At 38.7% G+C, this 27,079-nt stretch overlaps 1 protein-coding gene across 1 annotated transcript; it reads left to right on the top strand.

Moving 5' to 3' along the window:
- Window positions 1-215: 215 nt before the first annotated feature.
- hck (HCK proto-oncogene, Src family tyrosine kinase) lies at window positions 216-26,928 on the top strand. Its single transcript, XM_084367973.1, has 13 exons — window positions 216-381; window positions 6,688-6,827; window positions 12,005-12,038; window positions 12,762-12,855; window positions 12,994-13,089; window positions 14,158-14,261; window positions 16,514-16,663; window positions 17,199-17,351; window positions 17,447-17,629; window positions 18,858-18,934; window positions 20,641-20,794; window positions 21,166-21,297; window positions 24,685-26,928. The coding sequence occupies exons 2-13, from the start codon at window positions 6,696-6,698 to the stop codon at window positions 24,885-24,887; spliced, it is 1,512 nt and encodes a 503-aa protein (XP_084224099.1). The 5' UTR covers window positions 216-381; window positions 6,688-6,695; the 3' UTR covers window positions 24,888-26,928.
- The last annotated feature ends 151 nt before the right edge of the window (window positions 26,929-27,079 follow it).

The following is a 27,079-nucleotide window of genomic DNA, read 5'->3' as shown; positions in this document are numbered from 1 at the left end:
CAGCTCAGTTGCTAACTTTATCATCGACGTTTATATTTTTCGCAGACGGCAGCTTTAAATTTTTTCCATCTGATCTATGTATCAATGAAGAAGTAGCAACAGCCGGCTATTTGAGCCAGTGAAACCACGATCGGTGTGAGCTTGTTCCTCTTTTCACCATCTCAGCCAGATGCGCACAGCTCAAACTTCCTCATCCAAGTCCAGTACGCTGCGCTCTGTCGCCTCGTCCGCAGCTTCAACTTGAACCAAAGAAAAGACAACGAGTGCAAAGGCATGGAACCAACTTAAAATAAATGAGGAATATTCTTTATACGCTCACCCGAATCTAGAAGATCATACACAACTGCAGAATTAAGAGTCGAAGTGATTGGTTGAAGCGCGGTAAGTGTCTTCTTGATCTTGTGTGGAAATGGAGTGGCCACACTGTCTTAAATAATACGGCTATGAAGTTACAGTTAATGTCTCTGACGAGTTTAGGGAAGAATGCTAAACTCATGCTTTGACGACGGACAAATTTACAAAGTTTTATACTTATAACAAAGATGCTCGGTTCCAAAAAGAGGATCTTCGAAGTCTTTGAGTTGTAAAAAAAAAAAACACCGCCTACAGAGTCCTAATATGTAGCCTACAAGAAAGTGATCTAAAGAAATACGTGATAATGTATTGATAATGATGTACACAGCTTTATAATGGTGCTGCTCAGCGTTTTCTTACATTACATTCTATGATGTTAGAAGCCTTAAGTATTTCCTTAACTTAATTTGTGTTAATTTACTGCTTAATCATTTAACTTATCCAACTCTCTCTCTCTCTCTCTCTCCCTCTCTCTCTCTCTCTCTCTCTCTCTCTCAGTGTGTGTGTGTGTGTGTGCGTGTCAGTTATTTTTAGACTGTCCATCTAGACTAAACCAGTAACCAGAATGCAGACTAGTTTCTGTTCTGTTCTGTGTTCTAGTGTCTGTACATTGACTTTCATTTTAGATGTTGAATAGCCTAACATCATTGACAGCCCCCCATAGTTATTCAACAGATGTACTGTAAATACAGGCAACATTTTAGTGTATGAAGACTATGTATTTGTCCACTTAGGGCATCTCTTAAAGATAACTGCTTTAATCCCAAGGAATCTTACCAAGAACCTCTTGGTAAAGAAAATATCAGCATGTTATGTACAAAACAGAAATAACAGTATGACATCATACTGATGTCCAATGTTAAATGTCCCATTTCTCATATATCTCAGCGGCCTCATCAGCCTGTTTTTCCCCAAATGTTGTGAATACAAAAGTAAAATATTACAACCTACATTTTTCAAAAGACACAACATTCCTGGATGGTTGCAAGTGTTTCTTTCTATGGCAGAAGCAGAATTACAATTTTGAGAATAAAACTCAACTCCCTTTTGAAAAATGCAACCACACATCTCTATAAGAATAATACAGTTTATGATCCAATATTTACAATAATGAAATATGAACATACTTTAAGTTAATGAATCTTGCCTGGGGCTAGATCTTGTATATAATCTTGAATATCATTTATAAGATATGGATAATTCTATATATAAACATTGTATTTTGATATATAAATAATATAGGCTCAGTTTTTACATATGGGTTATTTGTCAAGTAAATTAGATCTTGTTGACAGTAGCAACAGCAAACACAAAAGCAAATACATGCTCAAGTGGTGCAGGAGCTCAGATTCAGTCCAATAAGACAAAAAAGAAGTATGGAGCCTTCTGTGGCTACAGGGGACAAGTATATCCAGCTGCAGCAAAGTATTATAGCCAAGGGCTATACTTATGTAGATGATAATAATATGAGTCTCCATAGTCTTTTTTGTACTTTTCACAATGAAAGCCCCGGACATACCACTATACACTGCATAACTGCCTATCAGAGGGCTCATATCAACAAAGCATCAACACACATTTGTCATTCACACAGCCTGAAAGCTTCTGCTGAATGTGGCTGCCTTTCTTATGGTCTTGTAGTTTTATGTCTAAGTGGCTTGATGTTTGCAGTCGGACTAATTTGCATTGCATGATATCATTTGATTATCCTGAACTGGGTCTTTATTCAAATGCTAACCATGGAGTTACTGTATGATAAATTGGACAGTGTTTATAACAACACTTTGTGTTATATTTTGAGTAATATTTTGGAGCAGTGAAGATGTACTAGGAACATTTTGACACTCTTAACAGTCATGCTATTGTGTTAATTCTGTTCTGTATGCATATACTTATAGCCTATATGTTACTGCCTGCACTCTATCACTTTGATCAAAAATAGAGACCTTGGCTGAGAGGTAGCATGACTATTCTAATCTCTTCTGAAAGGTGCTGTGATGCTCTTGAATGTGGCTGCCTGTTTAGATATTACCACTGCTCTTGAATAGTACAGTGCTTATTTTCAAATATGACTATGTTACTTTGAAAAAAGTAACACATTTGTCCTCTCTCAGATGAATGGTTGAATTCCTAAGCAATAAAACACAGCCTTGCTCAGTTCAACACACTTGGTTTTATTGCTGCTGCAGCTTAACTCTGTCTGATGGGATCAGTTGCTGGTGACTAATGTTAGCAAACTTTACTATTTTTGCTGACTATTACTCTTTTTCTTTTTGTGCTGTTATATTACAGCTTAACATCTTAAAATGTTTTTTAAAACATATAAATGTTTCAAAATATAAAGTAACATTTGCAATTTGGAACATAAAACAGCAAACTTAAAATGCTCAGTACAAAGCATGATGGGTAAAGTGGGCCATCTTTGACTCCAATGCTCTCTGCACTGTCTCACACATGACAGTCCAGTGGTGTCTTCACAGTAAAGTTACTAAGTAGTTTGTAAAATATATTGCTAGAAAGCTAAATAAAGCAAAATACATTAAAAACACATTTATTAAAAGTTTTGGTTGTAAAAACCTCCAAAATTATATAAGATATCTGTTAATGAATAAACAAAACGTAAATGTAACTACAAAACAGTACTTCTATTCCTGTTAATTGTCACAAATGTTATCTAGTTAATATGTTTAATTACAGTATTATACAGTATTAGAAAATTGCAATTTAAAAAAAAAATGGACACAGGACATGATTTGTCCTGTATTTTCATTTACACCCTACTCTAATACATACACTACATTTTCACATGCTTGGCATTACAAGAAATAATAAAACCAAAATAGTTTCACAAGACTTAACAGAGAAATAGGCTATTAAATTAGAACTTGTGGATTGTGTCCCTTATTTTTTTGCACTGAAGGTGGCAAGCCTACATGTGACAGATAAATATGATGGTGTCTTTAAAGCAGTTGACAAATTCAATGAGCCATCTCTTATATCTTGTAACCACAACTTGTGGCAACAGGTAGCAAAAGTTTCATTCCCTCAGTAGTTCAGGATTTTGGTAAATAAGCTCATTCACCTATTCCCTGTCGTGTCTTGTCATCACTGCGAGGGTGCCAGTCAATCAGGGTTGGAATTCTTAAGGGCAAGGCTCAGGGCAATTTTTTGAGGGTACAAAGGCCACATGCTGGGCATCAAGGCCCTAAGTTATAAAACAGGGTTTTGATTTCACTTAACTAAACATTTCTGAAAGCATATGCCTTTTTATTAACATGAAGAGAAAAGAAGTTGCAGTGGAAAAGTATTGGACAGGATTTACAGATCTGGTAACATCATTACTATCACTTACAAATGGACTGCATTTAGTAGTTCATTCAACCACTACTAAAAGCACTTTATAACATAAGCAAGGCACCACACACTCATAGGAACCATTTATACAAGGTACAAGGTAATTTAGTCATCAGTGTTGAGGGTAACGCGTTACAGTATTATACTTATTTTAGCGGTAGCAGAGTTATATAACGCATTACTAATGATATTTCAGTAATATATTACCACAGTTACGTCATGTAACGCGTTCCAATCTGTGTTACCAACTGAAGTGAGGTGTTTATCCATCCACACCAACATGATCATGTTAATATAGGCTCTGTGTGTTTAATACAGCAGGGCCTAAAAGTTCTTTGTTCAGTCTCTGTGTGACTGAAATGAGCCTAATGATGAAGCCTGATCCTCTGAGCGCACTTTAATCTACATTCTTTGATCACATATGTCCATGCATTCCTTGTTCTGTAGACTAAAATACAAAGGCATAGAAAAAGAGATTTTTGTCTCATCATGTCATTATAGGCTACATTATAGAAGGTATAGGTCTATTGTGTTTCATATGACTAAGCCTACAATTACAAATATTTATTCCCATCTCATTACATATCAGACTTTGATCCTTTTTCTGCCTGCTCATCCCTGTGTCCAAGGACATTCCTTTATTTAAACAGATCTAGGCTATTTAATTGTTCTATATAGGTTATTTGGGCATTTTGTTGAAAGTAACTTAAAAGTAGTGTAATAAGTAATATATTACTCTATGCAGAGAGTAATATTGTAATGTAATATATTACCTTGTGTGATTTATGTTGCACTGTTTTCAGGCATGTTTTTGTAACGAAATTACTTGGGCCGGTGACAGAGCAATGTCCCGCCTCACTAGTCATCACGAATCCAACCTTGTTACACTGTGATGAGTGTGCTGGAATCAACACATTGTTGTGTCATTCAAACTAAAACTTATGTCATCTGCAGAATTAGAATGATGCTATAATCTTACTAAATTCTACTAACACTTGCAATAAGCTATATTTTGTAAAATATCACTCAATCAACAGATATTCAAATGATCCTGTAATCTGTTGCTTGTACCAACATTTCAGTCTGCAGCTTTAGTAAGCTTTCATCCACCTTCAGCTTTTTGCCTTGGCTTGTTGGGCTAGTCCCAATGGGTGTCACTGACACTGACACTTAAATCAATAATGTTTTTGTCCAGTTTGTATTCATTAAGCGTAGCCAGCAGAGTAGAATTAGATTTACACACAGACTAAGATGAACCAATGATAGCTGTGTTTTTATTTCATTTTATATTAATAAGAATATGACTGGGAGCCATGTCTTTTCATTACTTGGAAGAATTTCAAAAAAGTTTTAAATAGAAGTATAGAAGTTAAAATAGAAGTTCAAAGTGTCCAAAGACACCTGACCCTCCTCTGATTCACCATCTAAAGAGGAACAAGCTTTGTAACAGAGAGAAAAAAGGAAGTAATATGTTAACACCACTAATCTACAGAACACCGGAACTTCCTGTGTCTAAATGAAACATTTTCCATTGCTTACCACTGTACATGAGTACAGTGCAGTTTCATAATGATTATGGTAAAGGCTGTTGATATTTATATAAAAACAGATGATAACTGCAGAAACATTGCCGTTTTTATCAGTGTTGGTGTTTCCTGTCACTTGTTATTCCACTGGAGATATCCCTATCCTCTTATGTGGTAGCTTTTAAATCCATGGTGACATGTGACATCTAAAGTCATAGTAGATCAGCTGCACAGCTACAGGACCTCTACTATTCAGTGCTCAGGATAAACATTACATCCTTCGCTCAGAGTGATAATCTGCTTCACTGAGCTGCTTGTCTGTGCCTGTCTTGTCTTCCCTTTCCATCTGTGTATGTGAGCCAGTGAGTGCTATAAAACATAGCTTCTACTGTATCTACCTTCACAGACTCCCTTTTTGTTTTTTGTCCTGTTAAACCTTGTTACATATTACAGCATACTCATTTGCATGTAGATACACACATGCACATATAGTAGTTGGCACAGTAGATAGAAATACTTTGCATTGTCCTGTCACAGAACACCTCAATAGCACTAACTGAAAAACAATATTGTAGCTGTTGTAAAAACTATAATAAAGAGTAACAATGTAGAGACCACAGCATACAGCATCCCAAAAATCATAAAGTCATGTTCATCCAGTAAGATGACAGACGAACTGTGTAAGCTATAAGGCATCTTTGTCTTCTCAGTCTTCCCCTGTCGTGGAGGAAATAATACATCATGCCATGTGCCATTTTCACGCCTTCTCCACCCAATATTAGAGAAATACATTTACAGTAACTGCCAGCTGAGAGAGCTGACGTCTCAGCTCTATGTCACAGCAAACAGATTCACAAAAGACATTAGAATTTGCCAACTCATCATATTCTGAATTTTCTAAGCAAGCATGTGGATCTGGGCCACTTTAACTAAATCATGGAATCACTGTCCGTCTATGAGAACATGAGAAATGTTATGTTATATCATCAAAAGTGCTTGCTAAGTTAAACTGCCTGAGATAGAAGATCAAGCACACAGGATAGAACAACAGAGGCAGTAAAACAAGCCAATAGCAGCACAGAATGGTAGCAGAATCAGCCACTGGAAGGTCCAAACTGCTACTGCAGTTCAACCTCTATTCAATCTCATAGGTGAAGTTTATGCAATTCCTGTTTCTTGCAAACAACATTTAAAAGTCACTTAATACTGTAATTGTTCATTTATGAAGTCGTTTGTATGACAGGCTCTAGTTCATGATCTGTTTTCTGTTTTTTTGTCCTGTTGTGCATCTTACCATCCCAGCCTTGAGACTTCAGTACTGTAGATACATATCAATTTACTCTTGGGCTATAGAACTAGATCTGACCAATTTACATTACATGTAAAATGCGTTTTACTGCTGTTATCCACAGTCTTCATGTCTTACTGTTTTTCTTCTGTTGTCCTCCTGCAGAAGGCACAATGGGCTGTGTGGGCTCAAAGAAGGAACAGGACCCTCTCAGCAAAGGTTCTGGTAACGACGAGCTACAAAACCGCGCACAGACGGCTCACTATGTCAAAGACCCCACCGCAGGAAACTCTGGGAGCAAAGCTGTAAGCAGTAATGTTGTCATGGATGAGAAAAGTTTAAAAATGAATGTATATTTCTATATACATATAAAAAAAATATGTGTGTGTATATATATATATATATAGTACCAGTCACAAGTTTGGACACACCTTCTCATTCAATGTTTTTACTTTATTTTTATTATTTTCTACATTGTAGATTAATACTGAAGACATCCAAATTATGAAAAAATAGTGTTAAACAAACCAGAATATGTTTTTTATTTTATATTTTGCAGAGTAGCCACCTTTTTCTTTAATTACAGCTTTGCACACTTTTGGCATTCGCTCAATCAGCTTCATGAGGTAGGCACCCTGAGTGGTTTTCCAACAGTCTTGAAGGAGCTTTGCCTTCACTCTGTGGGCCAACTCATCCCAAACCATCTCAACTGGTTTTAGGTTGGGTGATTGTGGAGGCCAGGTCATCTGACGCAGCACTCCATCACTCTCCTTCTTGGTCAGATAGCCATTGCAAAGCCTGGAGGTGTGTTTGGGGTTATTGTCCAGTTGAAAAACAAATGATGGGTCCACTAAGCACAAACCAGATGGGATGGCATGCCGCTGCAGAATGCTGTGGTAGCCATACTGGTTAAGTGTGCCTTGAATTTTGAATAAATCACCAACAGTGTCATCAGCAAAGCGCCCCCACACCATCACACCTCCTCCTCCATGCATCACGGTGGGAACCACACATGTAGAAACCATCTCCGCACCTATTCTGCGTCCCACAAAGACACAGCGGGTGGGCTCTTATCTGAGGTGCTGTTAATTTGTGGTTTCTGAGTCTGGTAACTCTAAGGAACTTATCCTCTGCAGCAGAGGTAACTCTTGGTCTTCCTCTCCTGGGGCGGTCCTCATGAGAGCCAGTTTCATCATATGTTTGATGGTTTTCGCGACTGCACTTGAGGATACATTCAAAGTTCTTGATATTTTCCGGATTGATTAACCTTCATGTCTTAAAGTAATGATGGACTGTCGTTTCTCTTTACCTAGCTGAGTGGTTCTTGCCATAATATGGATTAGAACAGTAGTTGAATAGGGCTATTTACTGTATAAACTGTGTACCAACCCTCAAACACATTAAGAAGGCAAGAAATTCCACAAATTAACTCTTGACAGATAGATAGATGAGAATGAGTATGTTGCTGAAGCTGCTCTTAAGCTTGTCCAGAGTTTTGTGGAGGGGGTGAGAGGCATTGTCCATGATAGCCAGCAGTTTTGCCAGCATCCTGACTCAGTGCAGTACTTAAAGTCTGCAGTGTAGAAGAAGGTGTGTGAAGAGGAAGGGAGACAGCACAGTTCCCTGGAGGGCGCCGATGTTGCCGATCAGATGGTAAGACACGCAGTTCTGTAGTCTCACAAACTGCGGTATGCCCATCAGGTAGTCATCGACCCTTGTGACAAGGGGAGAATCCACCCACAGATTCTCCAGTTTGGCTTTTAGCAGCCTGGGGTGGATGGTGTTGAAGGCGCTGGAGAAGTCGAAGAACATTACGCGGACAGTGATGTTGGGTCTATACAGGGAGGAGTAGGTTTCCTGCAGCAGGTAGATGATTGCATCATGGACCCCAACATGGGGATGCTAAGCAAACTGTAGGGGGTCCTGTGATGGGCACACTAGGGGTCTGAGGTGTGCTAGAACTAGCCTCTCCATGAACTTCATGATGTGAGAGGTCAGTGCAATCGGCCTGTAGTCATCCAGTGCCACAGGATGTCCTTTTTTGGGCACTGGGACGAGGCAGGATGTTTCCCAAAGAACTGGCACTCTCTGAAGGTGGAGGCTCAGGTTGAAGAGGTGCTGGAGAACTCCACAGAGCTGGCTGGCACAGGCCTTCAGCACGCGAGGGCTGATGCAGTCCGGTCTTAGCAGCTTTCCTCTGCTTGAGCCTCTCCAGCTCTCTCCTCACCTGGCTGGCTGTGATGTTAAGTCCAGTCTGGGGGGTGGGAGGTGTGGCAGGGTCTGTGGTGGGTGACAGCAGGGGGGTGAGGGGTGGTGCAGCGAGTCTGCTGCAGGAGTTGATAGGGGGCAGTGGGGGGTGTGCAAGTGTCCCGGGGGAGGGAGGTGTGAGAGAGTCTGCATTGGGTGCCCGCAGGGGGACGGGGATGAGGGAGGTGGTGATAGCTGGTGTCTGCTGTGGCGGTTGGTGTGGGGGCTGTGGGGGTTGTGTCCTGGAGTGGTTGCTCATAGGAGCAGTAGGGGGGCTGCTGGGGGTGAGGGAGCTGGAGTCAAACCTGTTGAAAAACTGGTTGAACTCGTTTGCTCGTTGTTCATTTCCCTCAGCTGCTCCTCCACCTTTCCTCTGGAAGCCAGTTATCTCTCTCATCCCACTCCACACATCCCTGGTGTTGATGTTCTCCAGTTTATATTCCAGTTTTCTCCTGTAGTTGTCCTTGCTCTCCCTGATGCTGTGTTTGAGTTGTCTTTGAACACGCTTGAGCTCTGCTCAGTCCCCTGACCTAAAGGCCCTCTTTTCCTCATTGTTGCGGAGTTTTTGGGTATGTTCAGGCCGCCAAATATGTAGTCGAATGGAAGGAAAAAGAAAAAGAAAAAAAAATTCCTTACAGATACAATAGTGCCTTCGCATGCTTCGTGCTCGGACCCTAAATATAGCATTTTTTAGTTTCAGTCTAAAGCGTTTTTTATGTAGATTTTTTTTTCTGTAAAACCATGGAAATTTTATGGGTATTCACAGTAACAGATTTTTCATGATATTCTAATTTAGACATGTAAATTCACTGACTCTTTTTGTAATGTTATAGATATTTTGTGGATTTCAAAAATACAAGGAAAATCTGTAACAGAAACATGAACAATTCAGTAAAATTACCTCATTTTTTACAGTGTGACAATTAGAAAGAGGAGCGTAAAGAAAAATCTTTAATTTTAGAAGTTACTTAACTTTTATGTATTTTAAGTATTTTATGTGAAAAGCAACTAGTAACTATAGCAGGCAGATAAATGAGATAAATGTAGTGGGCTAAAAAATATTTTCCCCATGAAATGAATACTACTACTACTAATACTACTACTAATAATAACAATAATAATGAATGAATAGTATCAAATATAAAAATTGCACTTAATACAGTACTTCAGTAAATGCATGTTTTACTTTCCACTGCTGACTATGAATTTAGGTCTTCTGTCACATTATATATGACCAAAAAGCATTTTTGATGTTTTTTTCAAATTAGATGGTTGCACACACCTGTAGTAATACCTTGGCTTTAAATAAAGAACAACAAAGATGAACTGTGTCAAATGCAGAAAGACTGAAAGTATGGCGAGGTAATACAGTTTTATTGATCACTGCCACAAGTTTTCCTGTGCTCTTCAGAGAGCATAGATGTGCTCAAATATTAACTCTGAATGTGTTCCTGTTGCATGCTATAATTTTGCATACCAGCCAGACTTTTGATCGGTGCCATGGGTAAAGTAGCAGTGTGGCTATTTGTAAGTGTGGTTCCCTCTGGCTACTTCCTGTGTGCTTTTTCTCATTTCTCCTCAATGAAGAAAGAGGAAGTGTCAGAAGCAGAGCCATAGCACTCAAGCAGGCAATGTATGATCAATATTTGAGTTATTAAGCAACGCCCAAGACATTCACATGTACTGTATTATTTCGCAGATGTCTACATTCACAGACCATCTGTCTGATCTTTACATAGTTTAGTATTTTACTTTGTAGAAAACAAAATGTTTTTGATATGGAGAATACCCACTACAAATCCAGACATCTAAAGATAACTGCAGAAAGTAGAACTGTAGAATATAAGACAATTCTGTACTTTTAAGTTCATTTTGTACATGCCATATGATCAATATATTTCCCCCAGTGTTTCCCTGTGTTAGTACTCTTGGCATCACTGTCGCAAAGACAGCATTAGCAGCCTATTGTCCAAGGCAAAAACTAACCGTAAGAATCCCAATTTGACCTAGAAAGTCTGATCTCAGTGCTATGAAAAGACAGAGTAAAACAGCTGTTTGTATTAATAAGTAGGCAGGACTTGTTACTTACTGATCTAGTACAAAAATGACAGTTTTTTGTTTGTTTGTTTGTTTTTTTATAAGTCCTGGTGGTAAGAGGAAACACATATCAATGAGGGAACAGACTTTGTCACAACATTTGCCAGTCGGTTCACTCCTGCTTAACCTTGGTTTCTTTCACTTTCCATCTTCACCTTCTTTGCCTACTCTGTCAGCGGGGTTGTTTTTCTTTTGCAGTGTAGAGTTTCCACAGTTATTCCAGTTATTTCACTTTTACCTGGGGATAGAGACTGGGGAAACAATGCCTCTTCCTGTTTTGTTTGGTATTAGACTCACTTATGTGCCATAATTCATTTTTCATTTTTCTGGGAAAAATCCAGCCTGATGGCAGACTAAGTAGCAAAGTAAAAACAAGGTTTATAGGGAACCAATCTTTACTCAGATGGTGATTTCTCTATAGCCATTACACTGTGCAATCAGTATTTATTTCAAAATACTAAGTTTAGGCAAAAAAGTTGCCAATTTCCAGTTTAAGTACTATAATATAACACATTTGTAATGTGATTTTGCTAATAATATTATATTTACCATGTCCAGTAATGCACTATCACCTGAAATTAAGTGATTGTTGATCATTCCTTTTAACAATCATGTTGTTAAAATGCAGAAATGGCTGAAGAGTCAGAAATGGGCTTATTCCCATTACTTTTTTTTATCAGAGAAAAGGAAAAAAACTCAAGCTTATTTATTTCTGTTGTTATTTTCAGCTGTAACTATCATTTTATACAGTTACAGCTATATATTTATAGAAATATAGTTAAACACGGTTCAACCTATCTGACATTTCTGCTGTGATTATTTCATGTACTGCGTTGTGTGGCTAGCATCTTTGATTAATCAAATCAACCCAACAGCAACATCTCACTGACTAACTTCTAGTTTGGAGTAAAAAAAGTTATTGTAAACAAACATTGTGATTGGCTCTACTATAAATGGTGATATTGTTGTGTTAACAGGGTGTTGCGCTGCCCATTAGTAGCCCAATAACTAATGCAGCTTCAACATTTTTTTTTTCTCACTTTAAATCAACAACAAAAGAGGGAATGGATGTTCGATGGAAATTAACTCTTCACTTAGCCTTATACCACTATATGTCCCTCTGTCTTTCTCTTTACAGAGCAAAATGCCATCCAATGCTAACACTTCTGACGGTGAGTCACAATCTTTACTTACATATACACAAATACACTTGACTCTACACTTTACATTAAACCACCATTCAACCTCTAATCTACCACTAAGGTTAGTCAATTGCAGGTCTAAGCACTCACTCTGTACTATCAACAGCACCAGTATGCTAAAAAGATAGTAACTTTAAGCAGCGTCATCTAGGTCAGTGCTGGTTATACACAAACGTGTGAAGCTCAACACAACATGTGAGAGAGAGGAAAGAGAAGTTCAGAACGACAGCCCCTCTCACCGCCTCACCACACAGGCCTCCAATACACAGAAGACCAGCCCTGCTATTATTATCAGGCCTAAACGGAAGTCAGTTATAAAGTCAAGATATGGGGAACCTAATGTTAGTAACAAGGTGGGCATGATTCAGACTCTAATAGAGTACAGTATGTCTACGAAAAAATGACTTAAACTGATACTCATGTGCACTCTTTCACTCCCACACCCTTGTGAAGAACTTCCTTTTCACAAACGAAGAAAAGCAGACTTGGTTTCTGACACATTTAATGTTTTCAGTTTATCCAGTGGGGTTTTTTAGTGTTCCACAACCACAATGATGTTTTCTCAGGCTGTAATTTCTTAGCATGTAATGCTTCAGAAGGTAAACAGGCTCATAGCTGTCACATATTAAAGCAAAAGCCATATTTATTTCCCTGAATAGCATTTTCATTTTCTTTCTGGCCATGCTGCTGTAGGAGAAAGTATTGCCATGGCACTGTACGACTATGAGGCCATTCATGAAGGAGATCTTGGCTTCAAGAAAGGAGATAAACTCGTAATCTTAGAGGAGTAAGTTGAGTAAAAACATTTCTCTTGGACATACAGTATAGAGAATGTGGTTTATCATGAAAATATTCACACCTATTTTCTGTCTTTGTCTTGTTGTCCTCTCTCTCTCTCTCTCTCTCTATCTCTCTTGCTCTGTAGATCAGGAGAGTGGTGGAGAGCTATGTTAATCAGTACAGGCCAGGAAGGCTACATTCCCAGTAACTATGTAGCCAAAGACACTCTGGAGGCAGAGGAGTAAGTGAACTCATTGAAAATCTGTTTCTATGCATTATTGGTTTGCCTTACTAGCATCATGTACTGTATTTAGCTGGCACTTACAGGCTGAGCACACTGGATGCATGAGACACGCTTCTCACGCGCGTGTCAAGTGTGGCTGCTGCATTGCATCATCTAGAGATTCTGAGTTTCTGTCTATTTGTACCGCGACACGTGCGCGGTTCGTTGCAAAAATCGACCTGAAAACGACCTATAAACAGTCATATAGACATCGTACCAGTGTTTACCCACAGTTTTAATGTCTGTATCTGTAGAATATATCACAGACATGAAGCGAATACACACAACAGGTGAGGGGCAGTTTCTTTCTTTCACTTTCTTTTTTCTTTCACTTTCTCTCCCTCCCTCCCTCCTTCCCTCCCTCTCTCTCTTTTCCCCTTCAGCTCTCTCGCTCTTTCGGTGGGGAGAATCGCTTCATCATATTTATTAATAATTATCAAAGTCAAACTCCATGTAAACAGATAGGGCAGGCAGGAGCCACGCTGCAGCGACGCAGCTGCCATGCTGCCTAGTGAGCATGGCAGCAGCAACAGCAGCAGCAGCTCAGTAACACAGCCACCACGCAGCACACAGGCATCCAGTGTGTCCAGCCTGTTAGTGTAGTAATGTAGTTTTTCACAAAGTGGAAGTGAACAATACATTATTGGCCCAATATTGGGAAATCTATATTATCGACTAGAATTTCACCAATACCAGTAAATAGAGCATATAATATGAAGCCAAATTGCTTTCACTGACTCAACAAGAGCAGCATTTACACAATTTGACACAGTAGGTGCATAAACAATGTGCATAAGGTACCAGGTCATAGGAACTTCCCCTTTAAAGAAAAAAATGTGAAATTGTTGGTTAACTTATCAGTACTGAGCATGAGAAGCAGGTAAGAATCAGTTATCGGTATCAGCTGAAAGAAATCCATATTGTGCATCCCTAAAATAAAGCATGCAGTATGACTGAAAAATGACTGCTTGTACACAAGTAGGTTAAAAGGTTTCTGTACTAACTGATCTGTGTCCTGTTGTTGAGGTGGTTCTTCAAGGGCGTGAGCAGGAAAGATGCAGAGAGGCAGCTGCTGGCCCCTGGGAACAAAGTGGGATCCTATATGATCCGAGACAGTGAGACCACCAAAGGTGAGTAAACCCTTTTGCTTTAGCCTTAATAGACCTTTTTTTAATCTGTATTTGTGATCCTCAAATGTATGGATGTGCAATACTAAATTGTTGGAATGCCTCCTTCGAATTTAAGGTTAAAGGTGATTTATTTCTCATTTGTCAAATTTGTAACATGTATATAGTTATTTATAAAGATTTATAAACAATTTTTTAATTTGTGTTTGGGTGAATGTAAACAGCAACAAGATAGTGATGATAATCTGGTCGGCATCTTTATAACAAAAGTTTGACATCTGGGAAACACTGTCCATCAACTTTGACTGGATCGGGGCTTGATCGGGGATGTTTTGGTGGAGAGAGGTCTCTGTAAAGATATGGGCACAACAGTCTCCTGTTGTTTAGCATGTTGGCATGGCTACAGCATGGATACAGCAGCCACAGCAGTGATAACAGCTTTACTTATTGAGATATTAATATTAATAATACTAAAACTATAGTAATAATAATAATGACAATAATATTAATAATAATGATGATGATGATGATGATGATAAGCAGGACTGCAACAGCAGGGCCAACCACCCATCCATGATAACCTGCGAGACGAGAGCACAGAGACTCCGGGGAAGAAGCCAAGTCAATAACATGCATTAATGAGACATGAATGTGTACATATAGAGAGAAAGAGAGATAAGCTCAGTGCATCATGGGAAATCCCCCGACAGTCTAAACCTATGGCAGCATAGCTAAGAGCCTGTGCAGGCCCTAACTATAGGCTTTATCAAATAGGGAAATTTTAAGCCAACTCTTAAACATAGAGAGGGTGTCTGCCTCCCGAACCGACACTTCGGGATATGCAGGTGCCTGGCCACTGGCTTTGTATGTGAGGAGGAGGATTTTAAAATAATTCTGGATTTTACAGGAAGCCAGTGCAGAGAGGCTAATATGGGCCTTATGCTTTATTGTTTTCTTTTTTAGAGTGGCAATAGAGTCAAGTGTCATTCACAGAGAGCCTGCAACACTATCAACAAGATGATCAATCTGGGAGGGACTAAGATTAGCACAGAAATCGACTGTTGTGTTACGACATGACATTGAATGAAAAGCTGATGGAACGATTTCCTTAAATTTAGCTACAGCACTGTCAGACAGTCTAGAATAGAAATGTTTGCCTTGTGGTGTGTTGTAGTCAAGCAATATGAATTCAAAAGTTATTAAATAATGGTCTGATAAAAGAGGATTCTATTAAATGTTCAATTTCAATGCCATATGCCAGAACAAGGTCACGGGTGTGATTAAAACAGCGAGTTGGTTCATATACACACTGACCAAAGCCACTCAAATCTAATAATGAGGGAAATGCAGTGCCAAGGCTATCATTATCAATGTCCACGTGAATATTAAAATCACCCACGATAATTTCTTTATCTGTTTTAAGGACTAAAGTTGATAAAAACTGTGCAAAAATCAGATAAGAATTCAGAATAAGGACCAGGTTGTATTGTATTGTTTTTCAGGTTGGATTGATTAGGTTAGGATTGATTAATAGGCTTGAGTCAAATATGGCTGCAGCTCCACCTCCTCGGCCGGGTGTCTTGAGGAATGTGAGTATTAATATGACTGGGGAGAGTGGATTCATTAAGGCTGACATCTTCTTCATTACACAGCCAGGTTTCAGTGAGATAGAATAAGTCATTATTATGATCTGATGTTAAATCATTTACTAAAAGGGCTTTGGATGACAGAGATCTAATGTTTAAGAGTCCACATTTAATGTTCCTATTTTTTTAACAGTTGTACTGTTGACTTTTATCAAGTTTTTATGTGAAACTCTTATTTTTCTAATTGGTTTAAGTGGTCTGGGGACAGACACAGTCTCAGTGGGGGTTTGGGTGGGTAACTGCTCTAAATGAAGCTCAGAGGAGCGTGTAGTGCTGCAGCTCTGCCTCCCGGTCTCAACTCTGGGTTGTCATGGTTTTGGACGACTATCAAATCTACATAAGAGAGCCGCTCCATCCAAAGTGGGATGATTGCTATCTCTTCTAATCAGACCATGGTTTCCCCAGAAAGTACACCAGTTATCTAAAAAACCCACATTGTTTGCTGGACACTACCTCGACAGCCAGCAGTTAAATGACGGCTCATGTGGCTAAACATGTCATCACTGGTGAGATTTGGTAGGGGTCCAGAGAAAACTAGATTGGCATCGGCATTAAATAATTTCCTATGGGTTACATTGTAACTACTGCTTCCTTTCTCTTTTACAACAGGTAGCTACTCTCTGTCTGTCAGGGACAGCGATGTCCAGTCTGGTGACACAGTTAAACATTATAAGATCCGTACTCTCGACAATGGAGGATTCTACATCTCTCCCCGCAACACCTTCAGCACTCTGCAGGAGCTGGTCAGCCATTACAAGAGTGAGTTCACTGCTGTCAGAATTTAGATGGTTTTCTGTCTGAACTTTGTCACTGAATAATTTTACCTCCTCACAGCTGTGTTTTACTTGTTGAGCCTGATTTTCTTCAGGAATGGTGGTTGTTTAACAATGAAGACAACACTACTTCACGATGTCATCACACTACTTTTGTTTTCATTGTTTTGATTGAGAATACTCTAGTGGCAGCAGTTACACATTGTACATATAATTGTCTCAGAAAAGAGTAACTTCAGGTTTTTTCCATCAGTAAACATGATGCGTATACATATGCAAAGGAAACTCTGCTCTGCTGGGCAGCTACAACAACTGATGTGAAATATCATCAGGGTCATTCCTAAAGAAATGGGTTTCATTTCTCTTTAATTATTATCTGCATCAGCATCAGGATGAAAGTGTTTTTATTATATTAAAATGATTAGTTAAATTATATATTTTCCCCAGCAAATAAGATTGAGGTATTGCACTGATTTTCATTGTAAAACAAATAGTTTAAAATTCTTCCCTGTTTATTCCAGAGCAGGGGGATGGTCTCTGCCAAACCCTGACCAACCCATGCCTGAGCCCCAAACCTGAGAAGCCATGGGAGAAAGATGCCTGGGAAATCCCAAGATCATCACTAAAACTGGAAAAGAAGCTTGGTGCTGGCCAGTTTGGAGAAGTCTGGATGGGTGAGATAGATCTCAGTCATTTTAGAATCCATGTATTGATAGGGATGGGAAGCTAGTAATTAATTTCTGAATGCTAATCCTTGTTCTGTTTTAAGCTACATACAATAAGCACACAAAAGTGGCAGTGAAGACCATGAAGCCTGGTAGCATGTCAGTTGAAGCTTTCATGGGTGAGGCCAACCTGATGAAGAGTCTACAGCATGACAAACTGGTCCGACTCAATGCTGTGGTCACCAAGGAGGAGCCTATCTATATCATCACGGAGTTCATGGAGAAAGGTGCGTGTGTGTGTACAGATGCAGTGCATGAGCAGAACACTCTCACTTTATCTTTTATTCCACATCCATTTTCTTGTCTCTATTTTTTTAAGTCAGATGCATTTTAGCAAATATGTGTAAAGAAAGGTTTAAATCGAATCTTTCTTAACTTTTTGATATTTTTTAATTCAGTGTAACATGAATTCAAGTTAAATGATAGTTTAATCTGATTTAAGAATTAATGGTGCAACCCAGTCCATATGAATGTTTAACAGCATGTAAAACATCCATATCATAACTCTGAAGTGTGTTTACAGGTCTTGGGGAGTCCTACTGTGTAAGTGAAAAGTAGTATAAAGTCTTTTGTTGCTCCAGAGGAAGCTGCAAGTAATCTAATAAATTGCCTCCAGCGCTGTCACTCAGTGGCAAGTTGCATCGTGTTGCATCGTATTGTAGGCGCCAGGTTTTGAAAAGGAAGTAAAATGTGTGAATAAAAAAGATGATATCTCTGGTTCTGCTGTATAATTTTCAGAATTTGTTTTCTAACTGTCCAGAATGAGTCCAACAGTGTTATAGGAGTTCAATGTTAGAACAGTGGACTGCTTTTCAAAAACAGGCACCCATATTAACCACAATGCATTTTAGCCACCAAGTGACATCACTGGGAGCAATTTATCAGATTACATGCAGCTTCTTCTGGAGTCAGAGGAATAAAAAAATTGGTCATATTATTAAATGTTCTCATAATCTACATAGTGAGTCAGCTGTAACAGAACATTACATGTTGCATTTGAGAGTGTGTGAAAACTCAGCAGAGCAATCTTAAACAGTTGGCTACAAGTATTGATAAACAGTTGAAATATCTATCAAAATGAAAAAACTGTTCAAATAGTTTACTATTGTAACAATATCAACTTCTCTATAATTAACTGTGCTAACCTCTCGTCTTAAGTAAATTCAAATGAACACATTTGGTGTGACTTGAGTACTTGGAGTTCTTCAGACAGCAAAAGTTGAGAACCATTGCAGAAAGGGAACAATTTACCCCATAGAGTAAAGGGACAAGGAAAATATAGTTTAATTGCAGATAAAAAAATTTATTAGTCAATACATGTTGGCAAAGAATAGTTGTATTTTTTCTACCACAAGGTCACAGATATTTTGATTTTGGTGAGAATGTGTCAAATGCATTGAGCTTTAGGCTACAAGTAGCATGTATTTGATCATGTGTTTGAATGTTTCCCTACAGGTAGTTTATTGGACTTCTTAAAGAGTGATGAGGGCAATCGTGTGCAGCTCCCCAAGCTCATTGACTTCTCTGCCCAGGTGAGATTCATTCGCCACATTTAGCTCCAGTCAATATTCCAATAAAGACAGGAGAAAATAAATAACTTCCCACCAAGTGAAAGCGTTTATTTTGTATTTTATATATTTTTGTTTGTTTTTTCACTAGAGGCCATGATAATGAATTGCTGTAAGATTAGCTATGGTTTCGCTGGAGACCAGAGTGGTGTTGTGAGACAAAAAAGTGTTGTAATACAGTATGTATATGTAGTATATTGTGCAGATGAGTTCAAGGTTTATGGTTAATTTATTTATCATTTTACAACACTGGGTTGCAAAACAAAACTGAGTTTGAATTCCTTTATGCTACATCACAGAAACAACATAAATAAATAAACTATTTTAAAGACTGGAGTGTGGAGAATGAATTGAGGAGTCTCAGCCTGAGGAATGAAGCAGTGTATACTTGTGTATCTTTTGCCAGATGGCAGCAGGGTGAACAAACTGAGGCTGGGGTTGAATGCAGAGCTTTACCTTTACCTTTGTACTGCAGGCTTGTGAACAAAATAATGTTCTATTTTTAATAATGATTTTATTTTTAAGAAGTCAGGATACAAGTTATAAAGTAACGTTTCAAAAACAACAAATGTTCAAGAATTACATTACCTGCAGCAATCCCCTGCAGAAACAATAAAAACGCATCTCCCAATGATGTGCACATGTATGCACGAGGCACAGCAGCTTCTTTGATTATGATCGTCCAGTAATCGGAAGATCGCTGGTTCGGTATCCTTGATCAAGATACTGAACCCCAAATTGCTGTCATTGCCATCAGTGAATGAATGTGTATGTGGGAATGAGTGAGTGTGGCAAGTGCTTTGAGCCAGTGGTGTAGTCTATTTTATTTTAGTTGATATACTATACTACACTATGGATTTGCCAGCCGAACTGATCCTAATTATTAAATGTATTTTCAGAATCTGAAATGCAAGGTCTGTCAGAAGACTATGTTGTTACGTATCCTTCTGCATTTTTATGTGGTTATGGGAAATTCTGGAGTTTAGGAGGGTATACGGCTTATACCTGAGTATATCGTAGACTACACCACTGCTTTGAGCTGTCAGTAGACTGGAGAAGCGCTATAGAAATCCATGTCCATATACCAAACCGTCCTCCTGAAAAATCCTGAGCTCCATCAGTACTGTCAAAAAATATTCATTTCAGAAGCTCAAAGTTGAATTCTGTTTCCACTGGAGAGTTTCAGCTGTCCTGTCAAGTTTATAACTACAACAGCTCTTGTTACTATTACACTCATTTCTTATCCATATTGGTGGTACAGCTTGGCATTGTAGAGCCGCTCCGACAGTGACCAACCTCTTTTATAAAAGCTGCTGGCTTTGAAATATGAATTATTATTTAATTATTTATTTATATTGTGAATTTATGATAGAGTTTCGCTTCACTTCTAATAGAATGAGGAAAGAGAGAAGGGAAGAGGAAGACCTGGAAGATCTGCCTGTTTTGATTCAATCCCATAACAGATTTTACCATGTGGAATTATTCATCAGAGAGATTGCTCTTACCTAGTGCTAACACAAAGGAACTACAGAAAGAGACTACAGATGTCAGTATATCTTCACACACAACATAGCAAGCATCCTTTTAAGGGTTTTCTAACATTTCTTTGCTAGTGAGGCTCTATTGGGAACTATGTTTTAACTCTTTTACCCTGACTTATCTGTCTCTAGACTGCAGAGGGCATGGCCTACATTGAGCAGAGGAACTACATCCACAGAGACCTGAGAGCTGCCAACATCCTTGTCAATAAGGCTTTAGTTTGCAAAATTGCTGACTTTGGCCTTGCTCGTATCATTGAAGATAACGAGTACACAGCCAGGGAAGGTACGACACAGTATTCACTGTCACATGTTATGTAGGGAGGCGTCATCAGCAGAAGTGATGAACAAACATGCAAAGTGATTCTCCAGAACTGATGAAATGAGAGAAGTCATGGTTTCATCAGTTTTAGGGGGAATTCCTTTTATGTCAGCAAGATGTCTGATTACAAAATGAGTGACTAAAATAGTAGGGAGTTAAGACGAAAGTGACTTGCTGTATGGCTTACTGAACAAGCAGAAGATGTACGAGTCTGAGAGGACATGTCACCAGCAGGGAAATTCTCAGAAGTGTCATTAGAAGCCAACTAATGTCTCATTAACAATGTTAACATTAGTTCAAATTTTGACTGATTTTCAATTTTTCACAAAAAACAGGAGCCAAATTCCCTATCAAATGGACGGCCCCTGAGGCGATCAACTATGGATCTTTCACCATTAAGTCTGATGTCTGGTCCTTTGGTATCTTGCTGACTGAGATTATCAGTTATGGACGCACACCTTACCCAGGTAAGTGTATCACTACTTTTAACTTTGATGTAGTATTTAGAGCAAGGAACTTGCAAAGGATTTACTCATTTCTACACCTGAATATATATGCATATAAACATATATATGATAAGGATATGAATGCAGACTGATATATCAATTTGTTCATATGATGATGAAGGAGATAAAAATGTAGTGTAGTGTTTGAGTCTTGACTTTTTTTCAAGTTCAAAGAGTTTACAGGAACAGTTCACCCAAAAATGAAAATTCAGTCATTATCTCCTCACCCCCACGCCAATGGAAAGTTGGGTGAAGTTTCATAGTCCAGAAAACATTTCTGGAGCTTCACAGCAAAACAGCCTTGCAGCATTCTCCTAAACAACTGAAGTAACTGGGGACTTGTTTTAAAACATAATAAAAATGAACATTAACATAAATTAACGCCTTAACCCGCTCCGTAGTTTGGGAAATCAGGAAGCGATGCAGCAGTAACGTTGTGGATGGCAGCAGAAACAAACCTCCTTGAGCAGAAATAGATAAAGAAAAGGGTCTTTTGAATGGCAAGTTCAGCTTCAAAGCCCTGCCAGATGGTTCTCTCCACAAGAACAGAGTTATTTACATTGACTGTCGATGTGAACTGAGTTACCACCAGAATACGTCGAGTTTCAAATAAGGCTTGCTGGCTGAGCACACAGCTGATGCAGAGAGCCCTCCTCCCCCTCGCTAGTGGCTGGCTACAGCTTGCAGGCCGGTTAACATTGTTTAGTTAACCTTTACAAGTGTAAAGTTGGACACTACATTGCTTCATTCAGGTCAATATGCCAATCTGTTGTTGCTTGTATAGTTTGAGTTTGCCATGTTATGCTTTCAGCATACATTTGAACATGCAGTACCTTTGATGTTATTCTGGAGAATATTCTGGACAGTATCTGTCATTGTTTTGGATTGTTGCAATAATAATAAACATACATTTGCATAAAGCAAGCATATTTGGATATGCGTATTTTGGAGCAAGCACTCCCATTATGATGACTATTAAAAACTTAAAAATATCCCTTCAAGGTACATTTAGAACAGATAAAAAAATATACGATTAATTTGCGATTAATCACAAGTTAACTATGGTCAAACATGCGATTAATCGCAATTAAATATTTTAATTGATTGACAGCCCTAATATATAGCTCCAGTGTCTGTTGAATTCCAACACAAGCATATCTCATTCTGCTTAATGAGGTACTGATTAGGTGATCACCTGTATCCAAATCTTATTTAACGAGGAAAAGTATAAAAACCACTGCTGTGGTCATCACTATCCTCTGGCAATAGGACCAGCTGGATGGCATAAACAGCGCTAGTAGTGCCTCAAAAGTAATTGGAATCAAAAAATAACTATTGACCATGCCAAAAGAGTTGAAAAGAAAAGTTTTGAGTGAGGAAAAGAATGGTTCAATTCTGGCTTGACTGGCAGAGGGCGTCAGGTTGCTTCCATCCTTAAAATTTCTAAGACGGCGGTTCATAAGAAGAAGGTCAAACAGCAGACATTGGGAACAACAAAGCTACAGAGGGCGAAAACGACTCTCCACTGATCGGGATGACCGTCAACTCATTCGAATGTCACTCAGCAACTGTAAGATGACATCAAGTGACCTACAAAAAGAATGGCAAATGGCAGCTGGGGTGAAGTGCAAGGCGAGAATGTTTCGAAACAGGCTCCTAGAGGCTCAAGTCATGTAAAGCTAGAAAAAAGCCCTTCATCAGTGAGAAGCAAAGAAGAGCCATGCTGAGGTTTGCAGAAGACCATAAGGATTGGACCATAGTGGACTGTAGTAAGGTCATCTTCTCTGATGAGTCCAATTTTCAGCTTTGCCCAACACCTGGTCGTCTAATGGTTAGGCGGAGACCTGGAGAGGCCTACAAGCCACAGTGTCTCGCACCCACTGTGAAATTTGGTAGAGGATCGGTGATGATCTGGGGGTGCTTCAGCTTCAGCCAGGCTGCAAAAGATGCATGAATCAAGCCACGTACAAGGTTATCCTGGAAGAAAACTTGCTTCCTTCTGCTCTGACAATGTTCCCAAACTCTGAAGATTGTTTTTTCCAGTAGGACAATGCTCCATGCCAATCAAGTCAATCAAGGTGTGGATGAAGGACCACCAGATCAAGACCCTGTCATGGCCAGCCCAATCTCCAGACCTGAACCCCATTAAAAACCTCTGGAATGTGATCAAGAGGAAGATGGATGGTCACAAGCCATCAAACAAAGCTGAGCTGCTTGAATTTTTGCGCCCGGAGTGGCATGAAGTCACCCAACAGCACTGTGAACCACTGGTGGAGAGCATGCCAAGACGCATGAAAGCTGTGATTGACAATCGGGGTTATTCCACCAAATATTGATTTCTGAACTCTTCCCAAGTTAAAACATTAGTATTGTGTTGTATGTATGTGTGTGTGTGTGTGTGTGTGTGTGTGTGTATATATATGTGTATATGTATATATATATATATGTATACACGTATATATGTGTGTATATATATATATTTAGACACACAGAAGCAGACAGGCTGGTACAGCGATGCTACGTCAAACTGACAATTTTTACAAGTAAAGAAACAACTTCATGTTTTGCAATTAATGACAAATTTACAAGACGACACCAATGATTTAGAAGTTTAAGTTTCTCCTCACTCAACAACTCCTAAAATGGCGTGATTTAGGAAGGGAGTCTGGGGATTTTGTGGTTACTAGCTCAATGGCAGGTAGTAGGAGCTCAGATATACTGCATAATTTACATTACAATGAACAAAATGGAAATGAGACAGTGTGTAATCTATTCTGCCTGTTGTTGTGGCTTCTTCTCCTTCTTCTTCTTCTTGTCTCACAGAGGACAACAGTGATTCTGTACCTTCAATGTAGCCTAGGACACGTGTGTTCACTCTGCTAAAAGAATGTGGTCACATATGCCCAGACCACCTCTGAATGTGGTCTGAGTGATCAGATCTCAAATGCCTCCTCAAAGTGTCGTTGGGACATTCACACCTGTACTCAGAGTTGTCCATTTGTGATCAGATCAGTCAGGACAGATGATCATACAAGGTCCGAACAGCCTATGAGAGACCAGGCAGGTGGAGGGGTGATGATGTGTATGTCTTTGTGTTGCATACAGCAGAGCCAAAGTTTTAATGTCCATGTTAATGACATTGGAGGATAAGTCAGACGATCACCAAAGTCAGAAAATATCTCCACAGTTTCATGGCAGTCCATCCAGTTGTTAAGATATTTCCGTCTGCTGGCCAAAATTGCCATATCAGCAGAATTCATCTAATGCCAGCCTATGAAATATTTCTTATTTATGTTTAAGAGGTTGTGGCTTTGCAGCCTCTTTATCGTCATGTTCTCTTGTTTTTAGGGATGACCAACCCAGAAGTGATCCGCTCCCTGGAGAAGGGCTATCGGATGCAGCGCCTAGACAGCTGTCCAACGGAACTATATGAAATCATGCTGGAGTGCTGGAAGAACAAGCCTGAGGACCGCCCCACCTTTGATTACCTGCAGAGTGTCCTGGAGGATTTCTACACGGCCACAGAGAGCCAATATCAGCAGCAGCCATGAGACTTTTACATTCGATCACTGTACATTCATACTTAAATGCAAGTCCAGTTTCTACTGGCAGCAACGCCAGAGTCTGTATCATTTCTTCTCTGTCTCTCTTTCTCATTCACACAAATTATAGTTCAAGGAACTGTACAAAATTAATTGAGGAGTTGAAACATTTCAAAATAATATAACCCAGGAAAGAAATTAAGAAAAGCTATTGAGCTAGTGAGGGGCACTGCAAAAAGATGCTGTCTGATAATGTTTTGAAGGCTTGGTTATACTGTAAGCTAACATGACCACAGCTGCATCAGCTGTACTCAATATCTTTATCTTTATCTTTAATATATTATCTTCCCAAAACCATGGTTATCAAAATTGACAGAAATAACATTCAATTATTCCTTCTAAAAAGCACACAGTTTGAATCACTCAAATGTTTTCATATTTTTGTGCATTATGTCCATAAGAGGCATAACTAATTACTTGTATAGATACATTTTGTTGATCAGATATACATACCTACATATAACAAAGTAAGAGAATAAAATAAGGTCCTATGCCATAAAGCTTCATTTTCAGACAGTAGACCGCTCACTGGTGCTAGAGTGAGAACTAAGAATGCACTGTCTCTCAAAGATCATGTCATGTCATTTGATACCCTCATTTTTATACAGGTTAGTCTTCAAGTTGCTAGTGATAGCAAGGTATGTAGGCTAACTGTAGCTTATAGCTTTGCCGTCTACCAACGAAATCTGAAGTATTCCCAAGTGGGGCTTTTTAGATGTTGTCAAAATGCAAATCACTCTGCAGCCGAGTTGGATTGTGAACTCTCTGCTGCTGTCATGGCCACGTGGTGAATTATTCGCTGATTTCAGCTTGTACCACAACAAATTTTTAGTCATTTTTGACCAGTGAAAGCGACACTGTGTGACTCCTGTCCATCATGCAGTGCATTCAGAGTTGTGGTAACGCTGCTTTTTATCCCTGTTGAACTTCTTTTTAAAATTCAATTAGTTCAAATTTAGAATTTAGAATATTATTTGACAGCCCTTCACAAAGCTGACCATAAATCATTATTTGTACTTTTATAGTGTATTCATTTGTTTTCCTACATATTGCATGTATTTTGTGGATCACTGTATTGTGAGATAAAGCCCGTTCAGTCCCTAAAATAATTTTCAAACACATTTGCTGGTGTTCTACATAACATGTACAGCATGTAGGATGCCATTCTGTAGAGTACAGGCAGCACAAGCATGACTGTTTCACACACGACTGGATCGAACACAAATATTATTGTACACAAGTACAAAGATACATAGCCATATTCACAGGCAATTGCAGGCCACCTGAAAGCAGTCACATTTAAAAGGCTGGATTTTGTTGTCATGCTCCAGCACACATTGAGCATCCTTTCAAAGGAATGTATAACTGCAACATAGATGTTCACATTGACATACTGACAGTGTTCAGTTTGGATATCACTGCGTTGATGTCAAAAATTCTGCAAACAAAGGGGTAAGTGTCCACTTCCCTCCTGTTAAATGCAGTGTTTCACATTGTGAAAGCAGAATGGGTTCTGTGGACTTGCAGTGGATGATTATGCGCAAGTCCTCTATTTATATTCCATTGATAATTTTATGCTGTGGCTCGTTTTAGCATCATTTCCTTATTGTGCCTTTTGCAATTGTTGTTTCTTTTTCAGTCATTTAAAATATGCCATATGCTATGTATTTATAGTAAGCTGATGTACACAAAAATGTTTGTGTCTTTATATGATCATATCGATGTTCATTAATGTGCACTGTCCCTTTCCAAAAATAAAGCATTATTATTATTATTATTATTATTATTATTATTAAGCAATATTATCTAATAATGCTTGTTGATCTTTTGGCCCATCTAACTGTTGGTTTGTATTTGGGAAGTAAATGAAACAAAGTCCTTTTTAAAAAAAATATATATATATCAATATAACACAATTTGCCTATTTTGTTAGATGCTTGGTTAAATGCAAGTGTGGTGAAAATGTTCAAATAAACCGTTTTTGAAACAAGTATCTAATAAAATGTGCATTTAAATATAACAGCAAACAATATTTAAAACTTTATTTTTTTACACATTAAGATAAATTGTTGCTCTTAGTAGGCATGACTTTAATTATAGTGAAGGCAAATCCAAATAATGATTAAATCATATCATGTATG

This window comes from Pagrus pagrus (genome assembly GCF_965226575.1).
Source record: "Pagrus pagrus genome assembly, chromosome: 11".
Classification (NCBI taxonomy): domain Eukaryota; kingdom Metazoa; phylum Chordata; class Actinopteri; order Spariformes; family Sparidae; genus Pagrus; species Pagrus pagrus.
This window is presented reverse-complemented; position numbering and strand designations above follow the sequence as displayed.